The sequence below is a fragment of the Dermacentor silvarum genome, chromosome 11 (genome assembly GCF_013339745.2).
Source record: "Dermacentor silvarum isolate Dsil-2018 chromosome 11, BIME_Dsil_1.4, whole genome shotgun sequence".
NCBI classification, from domain to species: domain Eukaryota; kingdom Metazoa; phylum Arthropoda; class Arachnida; order Ixodida; family Ixodidae; genus Dermacentor; species Dermacentor silvarum.
Window position 1 is genome coordinate 50823538 of NC_051164.1, and position 17296 is coordinate 50840833.

At 46.2% G+C, this 17296-nt stretch overlaps 1 protein-coding gene across 3 annotated transcripts in view; it reads left to right on the top strand.

Moving 5' to 3' along the window:
- Window positions 1-17296, top strand: part of LOC119433001 (pikachurin) — a 192347-nt gene that overhangs the window by 123515 nt on the left and 51536 nt on the right. For all 3 annotated transcript variants that reach the window (XM_037700154.2, XM_037700153.2, XM_037700155.2), the window contains 2 exons: window positions 8898-9113; window positions 10652-11019. In XM_037700154.2, the coding sequence (XP_037556082.1) occupies window positions 8898-9113; window positions 10652-11019 (584 nt within the window). The remainder of the gene's footprint in view (window positions 1-8897; window positions 9114-10651; window positions 11020-17296) is intronic.

Consider the following 17296-nt stretch of genomic DNA (forward strand, 5'->3'; position numbering starts at 1 on the left):
ATAGAGCCTCCTCGCGGTTCGTGTGCTCAACTAATGGAGCGTCTTCGAAGAGATATACGTCGCACCGTGTGTCCCGAGTCCATGGATGGATGCGCTACGGTCCTAGGTACTCAGCTCTTACATTTCCCATAGCTTCTCCAGTTTTAACGTGATGCCGGTGTCTTGCGTTTTGGTTCTTCGCGTATGGGCTGGCCGCAGGCTCTCGAATAGCTGTATTGATTCGCGATGTACGGTGGAGACTGGTTGGCCGGCAAGGTGAGGCGGAACCAGTCACGGCTTGAGCGCTATTTTTTTTTTTCACCGTTAACGTCTGCAGTTAGGGTTCCCGCGGACTGCCGATTAAGTTCCCATTTTTTTTTTTTTGCCTGTTCTTGTGGTGATCGACAGCTGCAATTTGCTTGCGATTCGGCATCATTTTGTATTACGAAGCGTTGAACAAACGCATAAGGACTTCTTGGTTATCTTATACGGCTACTACAACTAGCACCGAAAAATCAATCAGTCAAATGTTCAATATAGTGCCCAAAGAACAGCTGCAAATTGGTTGAAAAGCACTCGCGCCTAGGACTTCTTCGTTTGGTAGTTTTATTATACTTTTAGTATACATTTATTATAAAAATAATATAATAATAATAATAATAATAATAATAATAATAATAATAATAATAATAATAATAATAATAATAATAAACACTGCTTACGAAGCTGCGTGCACGCTTTCGTAATTGGGACAGCGAACTTGATGGCTGGGCTATATGCGTGCTGGCACATATCGTAGAGAAAAGGCTCGCATCTCGCTGGTGATGCAAGTAACCCTGACGTAACACAGATACGTACGTTCGCTATGATTTCACACAAAAAGTCACAGCCCCTTCCTCTCCGCGAAGATGGTCGAACAGCGTAGCTGTGCATTCGCAGCCGCTTGACTGGCCCGAACGGCGCTACTTGCGGGGGATGGGACGCGTCTGCGTCCACGGGCGACGGCGTTCCTAGCGCGTTGCGGGTGAGATGGGACGCGTCAGCGTCCACGGGCTACGGCGTTCCGTGCGCATTCCGAACGCTTTTCTACGACGTTCCCAGGCAAGAGTCCTTGACCAAAGCTCCGTATACACAAACAACGCTAACGCGAACTCCTCTCACATCCCACTCCTCCGTTGACCTACTTTTTGCCTACACCGCCATTGGTTGGCGCGTCTCACGCTCTCCCCCTCGAACGCAAGTATTGGACGGCGCGACTTACGTTGACCCCCCTCCCCGCCTTCCTTTGTCATCTGCACCCTCTCACAGCATTCTCACAGCGTTGAGCTCTTCTTTTCCTCTCCTCTCCTGCTAGCTCACGTGGTCCCTTTTTAGCGAAGTCCGACAACGACGGCACAGGGTCCGCTTCGCTGTAAGAACAACAGTAGGGAAATTGTAGCGCCTAACTGCTCGGTATCGTATTTTCGTACACTTATTTTCTGTGCCCATCGAGATTTGGGCGTGCTCACACTACAACCAAATGTAGAAAAGCAAGCGGGAAATGTGTCTAACGTTTCTAATACTACGAAACGAACTAACAAATAAATACTTAAACAAACAAGCGAGCAAGCAAGTAAACACTCAAAAGAAGAAGGAACTAAGTAAACAAATAAACAAACAATTCTTTTTTTTTAGTATGTGACGCGCTGCGCACCCATACTTTAGAGCAGCAGCACGGCCCGCCCAGACATTCGCTGACTCTATAACATTTACCGAAGAAACTACGAAGAGCTTTATGGCAACAGAATGTTTGGTATAATTCTGATATATATTCTCATTTCTTGCGCAGTTGTAGTACTTCCCCATTTCAGCACTTCACTTGAAGAAGCGTACGACTGATATTGCTTTTTTTTTCCCTATAACTTGGGTGGCTCTATTCAAAATAAAATTATCTTCAGGGACCAACTGAGCAAGTTGCGAAGAATGACAACATCCATCCCCCCAACTCCGCCGAATCTCGAGTAAACACGTGAATGCTTAGGCTGAATGGTGAATAAATGTTTGTGTTTTGCGTGTTATTCTGTTTGAAAAAAAAAAAGCTCGTGTGTAATACGGCGCGCCTGCGGGGTTATATTTAACCGCGCGCGCGTGCGCGCGTGTGTTTGCGTGTGTGCGTGTGGTTGCGTAAGTGCGTACACATACTAAGCCATGATCCATCCACAGAAGAAACAGGTCAACCAGATCAGCGTTACTGTTACTTGGACTAGTATGTTGAAATGAATTTTAGAACGACAAGACAAATCACAGACGCTCAGAGAGAAGAGTTACGCGTGCGCCCCAAGATTCAGTGAGGCATGAGCATTAAAACATCCCAACGATCATGCAGTTCTCGAGAGAACTGAAAGAGGTGTTTCTTATTTGAAAACGGAAATATATGTGTATGAAGTTTCCATCAATCACGGTTTTGAGCGCGAGTTTGATTTTACAAGGCTTTGAACATTGTTTGTTTTACTGTCATGCTTTGGCGCACGCGTGATGTTAACTCGGTGTGCACTTATATTTTTCATTACTTCCAATAAAGCTTAGTTGCTGAGTTCAGCGGCCAGCGTTTAGTGGTCTTTCTTCTCTGTGTACGTGTGTGGTTTAGGGCTGCCATTCTAATATGTCTCTCTCGGTATCCCTCTCTCATACATAACTAAAGACGTTTCATGGAGATTTGAGCTTCCATGGCAAGAAAGCCTGAAATCACAATGCGACGTGACTCCAGGCATGCTAGTTATTGCATCTGCCTCAGAACAATTCATTTCATTTTTTTGTCTTTGTGGACGAGACCGCAGCCTCAAGTGCGTCGCCTCTCCATGGTTTAGTTTAGCGTGGCCGGTTCAACTTTCTACCCAGAAGTCTGCACGTTCTTATCGAGAGCGCACCACGAGTGGTCCCGGCTCACGTTTAAGTAAGATAATTATTGATTCGTCCCACTGCAAGACTGCCAGATGGCGACTACAACACAACTATTCGGACGAGCAGAACGCGCAGATTCTCGGGCAGAATTCATAAATACAGAGTTCAAGCATCATCAACAACCGCCCTCTTTCCCACACCGTATGTACTTATAAAGCGCAGCCTGGGCTTTTGAAGTGCTCGTGGAAATCGAGTTTGGGCTATGCGAAGATTACGACGGCGCACGACATAAACCTCTTCTAAACCAATCCATCTCTTCTTTCTTATTTTTGGGGGGAGGTATGCAGAATGTTTCACCCCCTCGCATCCCGACGCATTCCGCGTTGAGCCTCGACACAGCTCCCGGAACAAATGTGACGCGCTTGGTCCTGGCACCGAACGAATTATTTGGCATCCGGACGAGCCCGCGTACAGCGGGGGGCGATTGTGCACGCGGAGAAGGAAAGTCATCGACGAGAGGCTTAGCCGAATCGGCCGTTCCTCGCAGAGCTGTGCCTATAGGTGCGCGAGCGAGATTGAGAGAAATAGCGAGAGAGAGAGAAAGACCGAAGGAGGAGGAGAGTGGCGGTTGTAATGAATTTCGCAGCCAAAGTGTTTCGCCTTTGTGCACAAGCGGAAGACCGCCGGCGAGTGTGCGCGTAGTTTGCGCTGCGGCTCGAAACCAATTTACTCGGTGCTCGAAAACCTTGGGAACGTTGACGACGACGACGTACGTATACACTTCAGTTGGCGCGCTGTTGGTGGACGAAGGGGGCGGGAAGGATGGAAGTGGGTAGGGATTTTGCGCGGCGCCGTTACAAGCGCTTCGCGCGCGCCTCGAAACGTTTCCAGACGAGCGTCGTCTGTCGCCGGAGAGCGTTGATTGAGAGAGACGAACGGGCGGCGCCTCGCTTTGGCCCGCTGCCGAAAGCACTCTCTCCGTGCGCGACGGCCAGCGCTCGGCGAACGCTCGCCCTCAAGCCCAGCGAGGTTCTCCGCTTCACCAAAGGCCCCTTGGTCGTTCGCGTCGCCTATACGTCGCGCCGTCGCCGCCGCCGAAAATTAAGGGAGGCACTCGGGAACGCGGCGCTTCCGAAGAGTGATGTGTTTGTGTGCGTGCGTGCGCCCGAGCGCGCGCGCGCGCGCGCTAGTTGCGCGGCAAACGTTCTCTCTGGGGAAAAAAATGATTGCCAGGTTTAATTAAAGCGCGTGGTTCCTTGTAGCGCGCCCGTGGAGCCTTCGGCTTGGGTGACGTTGCGCAGAAGCGATTCGCGGGCGCGAAATTTGGCGAACGACGCTGGGCCCGGTTGTGGTAGGCGGTATGTGCTTGCGTATATAACGCGTTTCGGCGGAAACTTTGCGCGAAGAGCGGTTCGCGAGCTGTTCGGCGGAAAGAACAATGAAAAAAAAAACTTTGCATTCTGATTTTGGGCGAAACGGCTTCTTTTCCAGTGATATTCGATAAATTCATTGTAGACCCCGTGCTCGGATGAGTGTATATCACCGGCTGCTTGAGCTTTTCGTATTGCCGCCCTCATTCATTAGTTAAAGCGTTCTGCTGCGCAGTTTGAGGTTGACGGTCCTACGCTTAGAGCATGTCGACGCTCCTTCCCTGCCCCGCTCCGACGCCTTAAACCTCGTATAAATTTTTGATACATTCGTAGTACGGGTGATGCGACCCAGTCAGGCAAAGTGATGCATTAGCCGCATGGCCTTAGACTGCTGTATGTATGCATACTGTGCGTCTCAAGTAAACTTTGAAAATAAATTTGCACGGCAGGATCATTTATCTCTTCTGGCCTAAAGTGTTTCACCTAGACCTTGTTCGGGGCGGGTAATTAGTTTTTGCTGTAGGAGGAATTACGGATGCATGAATATGCGTTTCCCGAAGAGTAAGAACTGAAATGTGACAGGGGGCTATTCTATTCATTAAAGCCTCTAGGATTCCATACCGACTGTATTGTAGAGGCATCAATGCACCAGAAGAGAGAACATGAGAGAGGCGCTACACTTCATCGATAAGAAAAACTGAAAAAAAAATACAGGAACAATGACATCATAGGGAAAGCGTATTCATTTGCATAAAGAAAATTAGGCTCACCATTCGACCACAGTGTTTCATAACGTTGTATGCACTACTGCCATCTTTCTGCCTCGGTTCAAGCAAATATCTTTTGTACTGTGCGTTTGGTGCGCCTTCACTAAATGCAAAACGAGGAAGTCTTCTTGTCGGAACTACTCTGCGTTAAGACGCGGTACCGACACGCCAGTCTTTGCCCGTGGCACGCGATGCCTTCTTGACTTGGAAGTCGGCCGGAAACACAGCCCAAATTGGCTCCGTAATAAGGTGTCGTCCGCAGCGAAACCGCGTACGATCCTCTGTCGGCGGAAAGGAAAGACAGGTGGCTTCTAATTCTCTTCGTCTCGTTCTCGAGGCGAACGTGCTCCTGCGAGACAATGGGGAACACGCAGGAATTCCCAACGAGGACTTACGAACTAGTGCCTCACGTCAGCGCAAGCTCTTTCCCACGGGATCTTGCGCGAGAATCGAAAGTTCCGGCCTCGCTTTCTGTCCTCCAGTTTCCTGCTTTGGCTTTAATCGTTCGGCTTGGTTTGTCTTTTTTTTTTGCAATCCGTGTGTATCTCTCGTTTGGGCGCCCGAAAATGCAGGAGAAACCGCGCTCTGCGGTATGCCGTCTGCAATCGATTCCGTCGAGCGGAACGCGTAACACTCGTGTAGCTGTGGTACAAGACAGCAGTCGAAATGAATCTTTCTCTTTTTTGCCTCTTTGTCAAAAAATAACGAAAAAAATACGCTTTGGCTTTCCCGAGATAGGGGCTCTCTGCTCTAGCTTCTCTTGGCTTGTCTTCTTTGTTGTCTTCCTTTTTTTTATAGGGCAGCCAACGCAAAGTGGGACGAAACGCCCATGCAAGAGTTTTAAAAAAAATGTAGAGAGATAAGACGGAGAAACAATCGTTATCGTCTGCTTTTGTTTCATCTGCTCTGGGAGAAAGAAACCATGAAAATGTGAACAACGCAGATAACTTTCACGGGAACCTTGAAGAACAAAACAAAAAGAGCGAACGGACAAAAAATTTTGCGCTACACGAAAAGAAAAATTCATCCGGTAGGCGGTAGAAGCAGACGGTCCCATAACGAGCTTTGCCATCAGAAAGCGCAGTCCTATCCAATTTCACGCGCGACTGTCGTTTTTGTGCCGTGCGCACAAAACGCCGTCTTTCGGAATGGAGAAAACGTTTCGCTCGTTTTGTACTAACCCGGTCGGGAAGGAAGTAAAGAAACAAAAAAAAAAGGGAAAAGCGATGAAACGAAAATCTCTTTCGGCAGTGGTGTTATAGAGAAGCACGAATCTGCAACGACGGGCTGCAGATGTGGTTCTCAACAAATCTCGCCGACTCGAACCATGTGCGTACTCGTCCGAGACATGTCGGCTAATTAGCAGCAGAGGACGTTGCCTAATGAAACTGTCCGAAGGCGGGCCTGCCATTTTTCAAACCCTTCGATACACGAGATAGGGCAAAAATAAAATCAAGAGGATTCGTTTCCACGGAGGGAATAATCGATTCGAGTACGCCTGCCATAGAGAAGTAAGGTGTATAAGATATATGACAGGGCTCCTCGAAGACAGCTCGTCCGGGCCTCGTTGTTGCCATATTTCATCTGCAGGGGGGGAGCTCCTCTTCGGTTCAAAACAGATTAATAACGCCCTGTGAAAACCTGACGTCTGATGTTGGGGCGAAGCTCTTACTTAATTACGAAAGCTGGGACAAAATGGAGGCGTCAGAATGTGGCATAGCCCGATTAGTGCAACGACTGAAAAAGTTGTGCATACATTTGGCAGTGCCATACTTTAACTTGATATGACAATGGGGCCATAGTTTGCCGCCTTGCTGCCACACTTACAGTGCTTGACACTTCGAGTTAACTACTTTAGCTATCGTAGCCTCACCCCTGTTCAAGACATGCGCAGCTCACAGCGCAGGCTTTTTTGCTCGGCGATATGCAGTGATCAAATTTATGCTTATATGTTGCACTAGTGTGCCTTAATGTTATGCGACAGTATTTCACACCGCCGTGAGGTTGATGTAGAAAAAAAAAAAAACGTCTGAAATCAGATCTCCTTTTCAACGCTCCTTACATATTGTAGTTGTATATATCAGAAAAGGTCATCACACTGTGAACATTTCCCGTAAATTCGCAATCACAGAATTTGACTCCATGTGTTCATGAACGTTAATGACGCTTTAAAGAACAAAACTTCATTTTAACTATTCAAAATTATTTGCGTTGATAACGCCGTCCAATTATGTTTTGAGCTGTAATTAAATAAAAAGCCCTTTTACGCACTTTTGCTCCTGAAGAGGCTGCTTTGCCGCCGTTTGACTGTACTTGAGGCTCTGCGCACTTTACAGGGGAAGAAATCTCGGCGTCGAGGAAGTTAAGAAAACACTGCGGCAGTAAATACTGCCCTCACTGCTCCAACCGCAGTCACGCGTATATAGTTAAACGCTACCACTAAGATTATCGCTATACGTAATGGGGGTTGCTTCGCACAGCTGAACCTAATTACAACCTTTATTCTTTAAATCTGAAAATACGGCACGTTCACACCCGTTATGTTCAACCGTGGCTAATGAAGAGTCTGAGGACAGCCTCATTGATTATGAGCAGAGTGTTTTTTAAGAACCTGAATATGCCGTTGAACATGAGGTCGACAAGAAAAAGAGGGATAAGATGTGGAAGTTGTTTTGGTAGCACACTTCATTTAGTGGGCTGTAACACCGTAAAAAATAACTAGCGCCCTAACTTCTCATGCAAGAGAAAGAAGTCATTAGGCTGCTGTTATTATTTTCGTGAAGTCTAATGATCGCGGAGGGTCAGTACACAGTCCTAGGCAACGGTGCGGGAATAAACGTTTAATGGTGGCGATAAAGAGGGCTGCCTTCCTGTTAAATGAAAAAAAAAAAAAGCTCACCGCCCTCTATTTTACTGCGCATAGCAGTAATGTCCTAGGAACTCTAATCGGAACGTTGCGATTCAGTTTAAAACTGTTCAGTTCTCAAAGGACACTTTAAATGGTTCTCGCGGGCATTCTAGAACAGATAATAAAGATGAACTTTGGCGAGTACATAGTTGGTGAATTGAAACTAAGACTCTCAAGTTTCAAGGTCGTAAGGCTGTTTGTGCCGTCAGAATACACAGTTGCAAACAACCACAAAGCTGCAATCACAATCACAAAGCTGCAAACAACCACTTCGCCGAAATTGTGTGATTCTGATGGCACAAACAGCCTTACGACGTCGGCGTTATCTTGCAACAGTGACTTTACGATGTCACGTGTCATTCGACTGAATGCAGTTGTCGTGCCTTTGTCGTCCTTATGCCACCACCTTCGTTGTCATGTTGCTGCATTCGATCGCCATTGTCATTATAGCTCAGTAGCCGTCTCGATAACACTTTGCACAGTACCTAACTTAACAATCCTAAAGGTGTTCAAATACATTTTCTAAATCTAAAATCTCGTCTAAGGAAAAAACAAAAGCTTCCTCTTCATTGTTTGCAACGCAACAGTCCTCTGGCGTATTCCCTAGTTGCGCTCGGCTTCTTGACCTCCCACTGCAAAACTTATAGGCAGTAGTCACGTGACGTCGCGAACGCCATATTCTTGTCCTCCTCTAACAGCGCTGCCGGAGATGAGGGGATCTAGATAACGGGTAGTTTCGACCCTGCAAACTCTGCAGCACTCCGACTACTGCGATGACGTCAGTGACGACCGCCTACAGTGCAAAACTTGGAATAGCGGTAAAAAATCACGCGAGCATTGCGTTGTGCTAGAGAAAGTTTCGTTTCCCGTCGAGCGATATGGTCATTCTGGTCATTGGTCGGGTTTTCCTATTTGCCGGTGCGATAACTACGCGCGAGGTCCGTTAGCGGCGCGAACAACCTGTTGACTGTCGACCACGTGGCTTTGATGCAGCACTGCAACAAGGTGAACCGGAACCGGAGAACCGGCACAAGGGCGAGTCACCCACCGTCGCGGCCAGTGACGTCAAACAGAGGACGACGAGCGGCGGCGGCGGATACGGGAGGCCACCGCCGCTCGTGCGGCGACGAATGCACGGCAACTCGATAGACTCGACGGGGAGCCAGATGAGGCCCTCCCGCACTGACCAGGGATCAGCTCTAGACGCAGGTGAGAAATGACTGCGAGGAAGAGTTGTTTTGAAAGCTGTTCTTCTGTTGACATTTATGGGCAGAACTTGCAACAACAGCCTCGACGAAAACACTGTCATAGAGATTCATCGTACTTTTGCGCTGTTACCAAAAGTGCAGTGAATCTTTAACAACTCGCCCACCTTGCTTACTGTCTTGGAGAGATTGCGGGGGAAAGAGAGGATTTTGTGACACAGTTGTAGCGGTTCTGTAGAGGTCGTAACGCGTTCACGATAATGCCGAAGACGCGGATGTTAGATGATGATAATGATGATGGGGATCATCATCACCATCATCTCCTTTTCCCTTGAAATAGGTAGGGTACCACCACACCGTTTCAAAGATTGTTCTATTCGTTGAGTAAAAACTTTGTGGTAGATTTAAAGCATTGAATACCAGCCGCAGTGCTGGTGGCGCCACCTTGTGATGTTGCGTTCAGTCAGACTACAGAAAACTTTTTTTTTTTTTTGCATCTAAAGGCTAAACAGGTGCTAGCGAAAAAAGGAAATCGTGGCAACGTATACCGTCAGTCACTAATTGTGATGAAGTGTCGACAAATGTGTCAGAGTTGCGAATTTGATCTCAAGGGGTTGGAGACTCCACTGAAGGAAATTTGAGACGGTAAAAGGATACTTTGTGTATATTCACTCGAATATTCATAATTACGTAGCAATTAAAATGAGAAGTATAGTGATTACGTTTCCCTTTCTTTTCACTCCTTAGAGGAATCGCATGCAGTAATTAGGGCTACTTGATCTATCCCAGCCAGGAATTGAATGTCGTCAAAAGAACAATGGCAGACACACAGTGTAACTATAAAGAGCGCACCGTACGACGCTACACAGTGCATATGTTGTGAACTAGCAATTTCTCTTTATTCTTCTAACAGTACGCATGTCTATGAGTGTAGGTCACGTGTCGCGTTAGAATGACGCAGGCACACATCAACCTATACTTTTACGTAACCTCGACATTGTTGTATCCTTCATACTTACGTGGATGCACCCTTTCGTGCTTCAGAATCATAATTGAAACACGTACATTAGAACGAAACTCAGGAGTTCATAATCGGGAATTACTTAGATGCAGGCGTGTCAGTCCCTTTCCTCTTTTCGACTGCGAGGTCGATTCGCTTGGAACTTTTTCGCCGTGGCCCGAAGGAGGCCGCTAATTGGCTTCATCGGTATTTATTATTTGTTCTCCACAAAACTTGCGCTGCCAGTCACCGCTTAGTCTCTGTCCTACTCTGCGTTTTGTTTACCTTCTCCTTGCGCTGTAATTAATAGGATGTCAACTCACCCAGTTGCTGCTTCGTCGAGACTCGCGCTTGTTTTACACTTACGCCAAGTTCTTCTAAACTCCAGGCCAGCCGCGCCAATAAGTAGAAACTACCACATGTGATCGCTGCTTGAGTGCTCTTCTGATTCGCGACTGTCACGAAACCGCTAGCTCCTAGTTTCTTTTTTCTTGCTTTCTTCCATGCTGCGTAATCTGTATCGCTCTGTTCGATCTACGCAGAGTACGAGAACAACAACGTGGACGCCATCTTGGGTGAAGATGCCGATCTGTCTCGGCAGCAGCAACAGCATCGCAGCGGAGGTTCCAACCCGTTGTCCCGGTCGGCGGGTCACAAGCGGGCCTCGTCAAGCGGAGCTGAAGCGGCAGACGGCTGGCAGGCGGACGACCCGGGCCCGGCGGCATCGTGGGAAGGTGATCGGCGGCGTTCCTGGCAGGAGGACGACCCCTGGTCCGCCGACGACGACGTCCGGTATCCGTCGGACAAGCAGCGCAGGCGCCGCGGGCCGGCCACTGAGGCCGGCGGAGCGGGCAGCCGCTACGAGCCGCTCAACACGATCGCCATGACAACCGTGGCCACGACCAGTGACGTACGAGATATGACCACACTTTTTCTCTTGACTCTTTGTATTTCTCATCATTATTGCGTAATTTGTTCGTGTAGTCAGCTTGGGGTCAGGGTTCCTATTCCTTAAGGATTATTGTCGTTTTTTCTTCTCTACCGGGATTGCCTCGGACGGCGGCGGCGTTATCGTTATCGCCTGTTCAGAAACTCACTGCGACGAATGATAAGGTGAATAGAAAATGAAATGAATCGTTACAATAACATTGTCGGTGTGTACACTTATCTGCGTAACCGACATTGTCTGGTCGTTACCAGCGACGAGCGCGTGCTGACTAATGATTGTCTTATCTATTGACCCTTTTCGCGGTGATCCAGTGCGCGCTGCCATGTTTGATCACGTGGTGACGCGTCCATTGCTCGCCTCAATTGCCTCCGTTGCCTCCTTGTTTACAATAGAAGTGTATGACGCCGGCGCGGCTTAGAAAACCTATGTTTTCGGAGATGTCGTAGGCGGTGACTAGGTGGACGACAAGAAGCTTTGATCACAGCTTCAGAGAACATGCATGCACAAGCGATTTCGGAGCTGATTAAGCTGTGTCCAAATGGCGCAAGCAGCGCCGTTCCTAAAAGCGGTGCTAAAAGCGGGGCTAAATATGTATTCCCAGCTATCCAAACATTCCGCTCATGAATTCAATCAGGATTAGTGTGTTTTGCTCTTTGTTTTTTATTCGACAAATATTTTCAAGCAGTGGCTTGTCAGTTTCTGACTCGGTGAAGTTCCTCGGTGCGGCCACTATCTGATTATTCTCCGCCTTATCGCTGATAGTTCTGATAGATTTGTTCTTGCTGCGCACAAGGCTTGAGACGTAGCTGTTTTGTACATTGTAATACCTTGTAGCAAATATATATTACAGCTAGTAACTCGCTCACTCTTGTGGACCGTCACGAAACATTCAGCTCCGACAATTCGTGCGCCATCGGTGTAGTCCCGTCATTTATTGTGCGTATACAGTACGCATATATTCAAGTGTGCGCCCATTCACTTATTCTTGATACGTCGGTGATAGAGTAGGCGTAAGTTTTCCTCCCATTTGGGACACATGTGTATAGATAACGTGCGTGAAACTTACGGTGACAGGAAGCAGCGCTACTCCCTTTGTCATTGTTTAACGAGTGGTACTCACTCTTGCCGACGTTCTGGGGATGAAGCCCTTTCTTTGAAGGTTAGCGATACAAGGCTGGCGGATGAGCAAACTTCTGTATCCTCGAAGAAAGCCGTACATCTCGAAGTGCCGGTAACACGTTCGGAAAGTTGGAGCAGCGGTCCGCGAACTTGGCCACACATGTTCATTCCATTCCTTAACATGCCAGTCATTATTTTTGCAGCCATCTACTGCACACGTCTTCAATCCACAAGATTCAATCTAGCATGATTGGAGCACAGTGTGTTAGCGAAAACACAGTTGCATTTCCTACAGCTGATCGCACAGAAGCAAGGTAGAAGCGGGAATGGTTTCGTATTCGTGCGCGGTCGCTGAGGAGACGTATGGCGCGCCGCCGTGAGCGCCATCTCGTTTCTCTAAAACAAACTGCTCCGCGAAAAGGGTCAATATAGGCTGTTTCACTTAACTTTAAAGCCGAACTTTAAAAATATGCAAAAGCTACGTAACTTGACAGAACCAAGGTAATGTTGTTTTCCGTCGCTTTGAAGTACTCCGATTACTTTTTTGCATTTTTGGCATATTTTTAAAGTTTGGCTCAAGTCTCGTGAAACACCCTGTATGCTATCTTTATTGGTTTGCTGTATTTGATTCCTGGTCATCAGTTTTAGTATGGACCAACGGAATTCATTTCGCTTATCTATTGGACCAACATAATGTACTAACTCTAAATTGAGCAATATAGAGCGGAGCATTAGTTAGTACTCGATCGCTCGGACATAGGTTTAAGCATATTTTTATCTACTGTATATCTCTAGAATGCACTTACCTCCGCTTTCAGCTCTCTTAAGCAAAAGCAAATCGCGTTGACGTAATGGCAGTTGTAAGTCTATGCGTTTCTCCGGCAACACAGTATCACCAACTTTACGGTACTCTTTCGCCCAATCACAGGTTGGGATTATGTCGACGATATTCCGCTCTGTTCGAGTAGTGACATTTTTCGCTGTAATTAGCATAGGTTTCGTTTTTAAGAGGAAGTTTAGCTCCGATGCCGCCTATTCAAAGACAGGTAAAATGTGGAAATGCTTTCCTGAGACGACCGCTGGCCTGATTATTTATATTTATTTATATTTATTTATTTATTTATTTATACAAAATACCCCTAAAGGCCCTCGCAACCGAGGGTATTACATAGGGGGGGGGGGGGGGGCACAAATACAACAACAAAGAGAACACATGTGAAACTATACTAACAAGTTAGAACTTCGTTATACAGTCATAACACTATGCAACACTATACAGATTGATAACAGCTATACAACCTGCAAACAACAGAATGAAATTTGTTGGATTGCAGAGAGAAAGTTAAGTTCTACTGACGTGGAAGCAGAATGTTGATTTAGTGCCTGAAACTTTTTTTACGGATATTGCCCAAAATTGGTAAGCCTAAAAAGAAAAGGACGATTGAAGTTTGCAAATCTGCACCAAACTCTGCACAAAAACAGAATTCGCACTTATGTAAACTGCGTGCGTTAGAGCAGCTAAAGCCAACAAATTCAATATATGAATCTACAGATTACATGAAATTGTTGCAGTGTTTACAAAGGTTTTGCAAAATATCCGCTCACAAATAATTGGTATGTTTCCGAAGGGTGTGTAATACATAAATTTTGTTCGCTTTGCATATCTTAGTCGGTATAGTCCACAGAAATTTGGAATTGTTCTTCACTGCTGAGTTAGAGTTGCAAAGTTGATAGCTTTGTTTTCTGAAATCTTGCAATTTGGTAGAGTTCCTGCAAAAAAAAAATTATCGCCTAACTAAAGAGTCTGCTGTTTAGTCATTAGATTTTTCTTTTTTTTTCTTTCACATGCAACAAACCTCGCCAAATCGCGTGCAGTAATTGCAGAGAAAAAAAAACTGACTGCTTCCTCTTAAGCGTATCTAACGCCGGTTCTGTGTTACTTAATTCTCTTTAGCTTAATTATCATGGCTGTATTGTCCTATTTTATTCACTTGTGCCACAACCAGTTCTCGATGTACCACTTCAGTATGCTTTTGAATTTGTAGCAATGCATTCGAGTCCAAAAAGCTAAATATCTTTTGATTACATATAGTACATTCTTGTGACGTCAGTACACGCGTAATCAAAGTTTTTCTAATTGGTTTCTTTACTACGCACTGACGAAGTTATTGTAAAGACCTCACCATCTCACAAACGAGTGCACAACCTTTTAGGGATATCTCCTTTTGCGTCTCCTTTGATATCTCCTATCTCTCGTCCCGAACGGTAGGAGGAGGAAGCGCAATACAGGAGCTCCGCAAAGAATTTTGACCTCTCAAGCTTCTTTAACGTCCACCGAAATTTTCGAACGGGGGCGTGTAATCCAAGCACTCAGACGCATCCGAGCGCTGAAGGTACCCTTAGGTGTAATGAATACACGCCAATACGTTTCACACGCCTTTGCTATAGCTAAATGCTGCAGTGTCGTCATTGCTGGGATGACGCAATTGAATCTTTAGTCAAATGTTAGTGATAAGTTCCTTGTGCAATTCGTGGTTGTAGTTTATGCTGTAATGCCATACAAGTTGCTTGCGATCAGATCATACGATGTTTCGCAAGAAAGAACAAACAGGTTGCGACACCGCCCTAGATAAAAGATACTGCGCGAAAAGTGGTTTCTCTGGTCGGAATGATGCAATATTTCTGAGACCCAAGATGATACCCGACAAGAACATAGTGGTTTGGGTCACGTTATTATTATCTTGCGCTTGTTCGAAGAACGAGCAGTGGTTAGAATTGCGCATTCTGTCTCGTCGATAAAAGAGGAACTGGCTGGCTATTAGCCGGATTTGTTACTGGATCCCTGTAAGCTTAGTGCGGGTCCGTTACGGCGCACGTTATCGATGTGGCTTCTTGTCTTGCGAAAGGTTCGGACGATTGCGGTCAGGCTGGCCGCACGGAAGGTGATGAAATTTCGCGTTAATATCTGCTGAGTGGGTGTCTTAATTATAGGCGTCTCTTCGATGGGGGCGCCTGAGCTATCGTAAAACACAGCGTGTTATAGGATAGTGTCGCACAATATTTCGCCTGTTATCTTCCACGTATCTCAGTTGACGGTGGCCAAGTGTAAGCACATCGTATAAATGTGTCTTGCAGGCAGTGGTGAGCTTTGGTTACTGTTTTAGATGCTGTACAGCATATATCTTTTGTGGCATTTCTTAGTCCCGTTTGCTGCCTCAGTAATGGTGTCATCCCAACAGCATGTTGCTGACTGCCGTTAAGGTTTACTGCACTTGCGCCTAAAGCACCGAGCTTTGGCGAATAATGAAAGGAGTTCTGGAAGAACCTGCAAGATGGACGTAGCTAGCTGAAAAAGTAGGATTAGTATACTCGTTTAGCACCGAAAACCAGTAATGACGACAGCTTTTACCTTTCTTTAGCCGCTCTTTCTGTTGGTTACGCATGTAGTAGCTTCGGTGGTAACGAGCTGTCTTGCGCTTCTTTGTTTGGTGTGACATTATCCGAACAGAAAGCTGTATTAGTTTCTACTTCGCTGTAGGGTATGACTAGTGTTGGCTATAGAAAATACGTTCCTCTCTTATCGCTGATCATAATAGGGTGACGCGTAAGTAATTAGTCGATACCGTCGTGGGGCAATTCAGCCAACCGGATGAGTGATCAGAATAAAGACGCTCAGCCAGCGGCGACGACCTACGAGATGTTATACGAGCCATTCACCATCATTCGCCCTCTTAAATGCATTCTGAGTACAGTTCGCCATTTTGATTCTCTATGTTACATCTTTGGGGAGGTAGAAATACTTGTAAACTCCTCCTGTATTTGTACGCTTCATGCAGCCTGTTGACATCAACCTCATGAAAATATTGCTCGGGTTTAAAAATACTGTACGCGGTTTTGAACGCTTGTGTATGCCTAGACGTTACTTGGCTTTGGTTAGCGGATCGACGGTGGAGCTTCACACTAAGACGGGATAGTTGCGCGGCTTTCATTATGCTACCGGATAGCTCGATGCTTTCTGCACTGATAATTTGTGTCCGCGTCTGATAATTTCATTTTCCGGTTCTGGCCTGCTTTACTTGATGTAAAGATCTCAGTAATGCATGATAGCAGTTTGTATCACTTGTAGGCACGACGGCTTATAGTTTCGTTCCTCCGAGGGCGACATTTGGTGCCACCAGCTATGCGGGTCTAGCAATAACAAAGTGCGAATTTGGGCTGCTTGATAACAAATGAACATCGCTCGCGAAAAAAAAAGAAAGAAGGAAAGGGACGTGATTGTGGTTGTTTGCTTCATTGATGATGATGATGACCCTAACGGCATTGGTTCCTACCCACACAGCACCGGTCCCAATTAGTGCGAAGAATGGTGATAATGATGATGCCTATATAATGGAATAAACCCACTGTGGGGGATAGGCCACGAATCGGGTGCTAATATGATAAAAAATAAACAAGGAAAAATAAATTATTAATCGGAGATGAGACAGAAACCGATAATAAATTAACCTAGCGTGAGAGAGTTCTTCCTCCTCGTTTTCCAGCTTTGAATTCCTTCTGTTTTTCATTTAGTGGATAGACAGGTAAACAATACGAGCTTATTATTCCTCCATTTTAAAATAAATACTCACGTAAATAATTTGAATTTCAAGCTTTAAGGCTGCCAACAGTTTTCCCACTCTTCTCTTACGCTTCTATCGCCATATTTTTGATCAATTCCCTGTTGTAGGTATATGTTAACGTCCGAAATCATCGTAGTCGATATCGATTAGTGCAGCACATATTCGTAAATATAGTCTGTAAATAATCTCGCGCTTGTGCTTCCTTGCACGTCACCACTGTGGTTAAGGTGCTGGGTACCCGTTTCTCACACAGAGCTTCGCAGCAGTCCCTGTGACAGGCGGCTCTTTGGTCGCCAGACGCGTCTTCAAAGTCCTAGAAAAACGTCAATCACAAGCCTCTCCGTTTCTGATGCATGACACAGCACCACAGCGCGAACTTTTGTTTGTAGAAAGAGACAAAGCACGGAGAGGAGGTTATTGAGACTTTCGTCCGGTTTGCTACCCTATGCTGCGAGTAAGTGAACGGAGGAATACAAAGAGGAAAATAGGGAGAGAGTGAA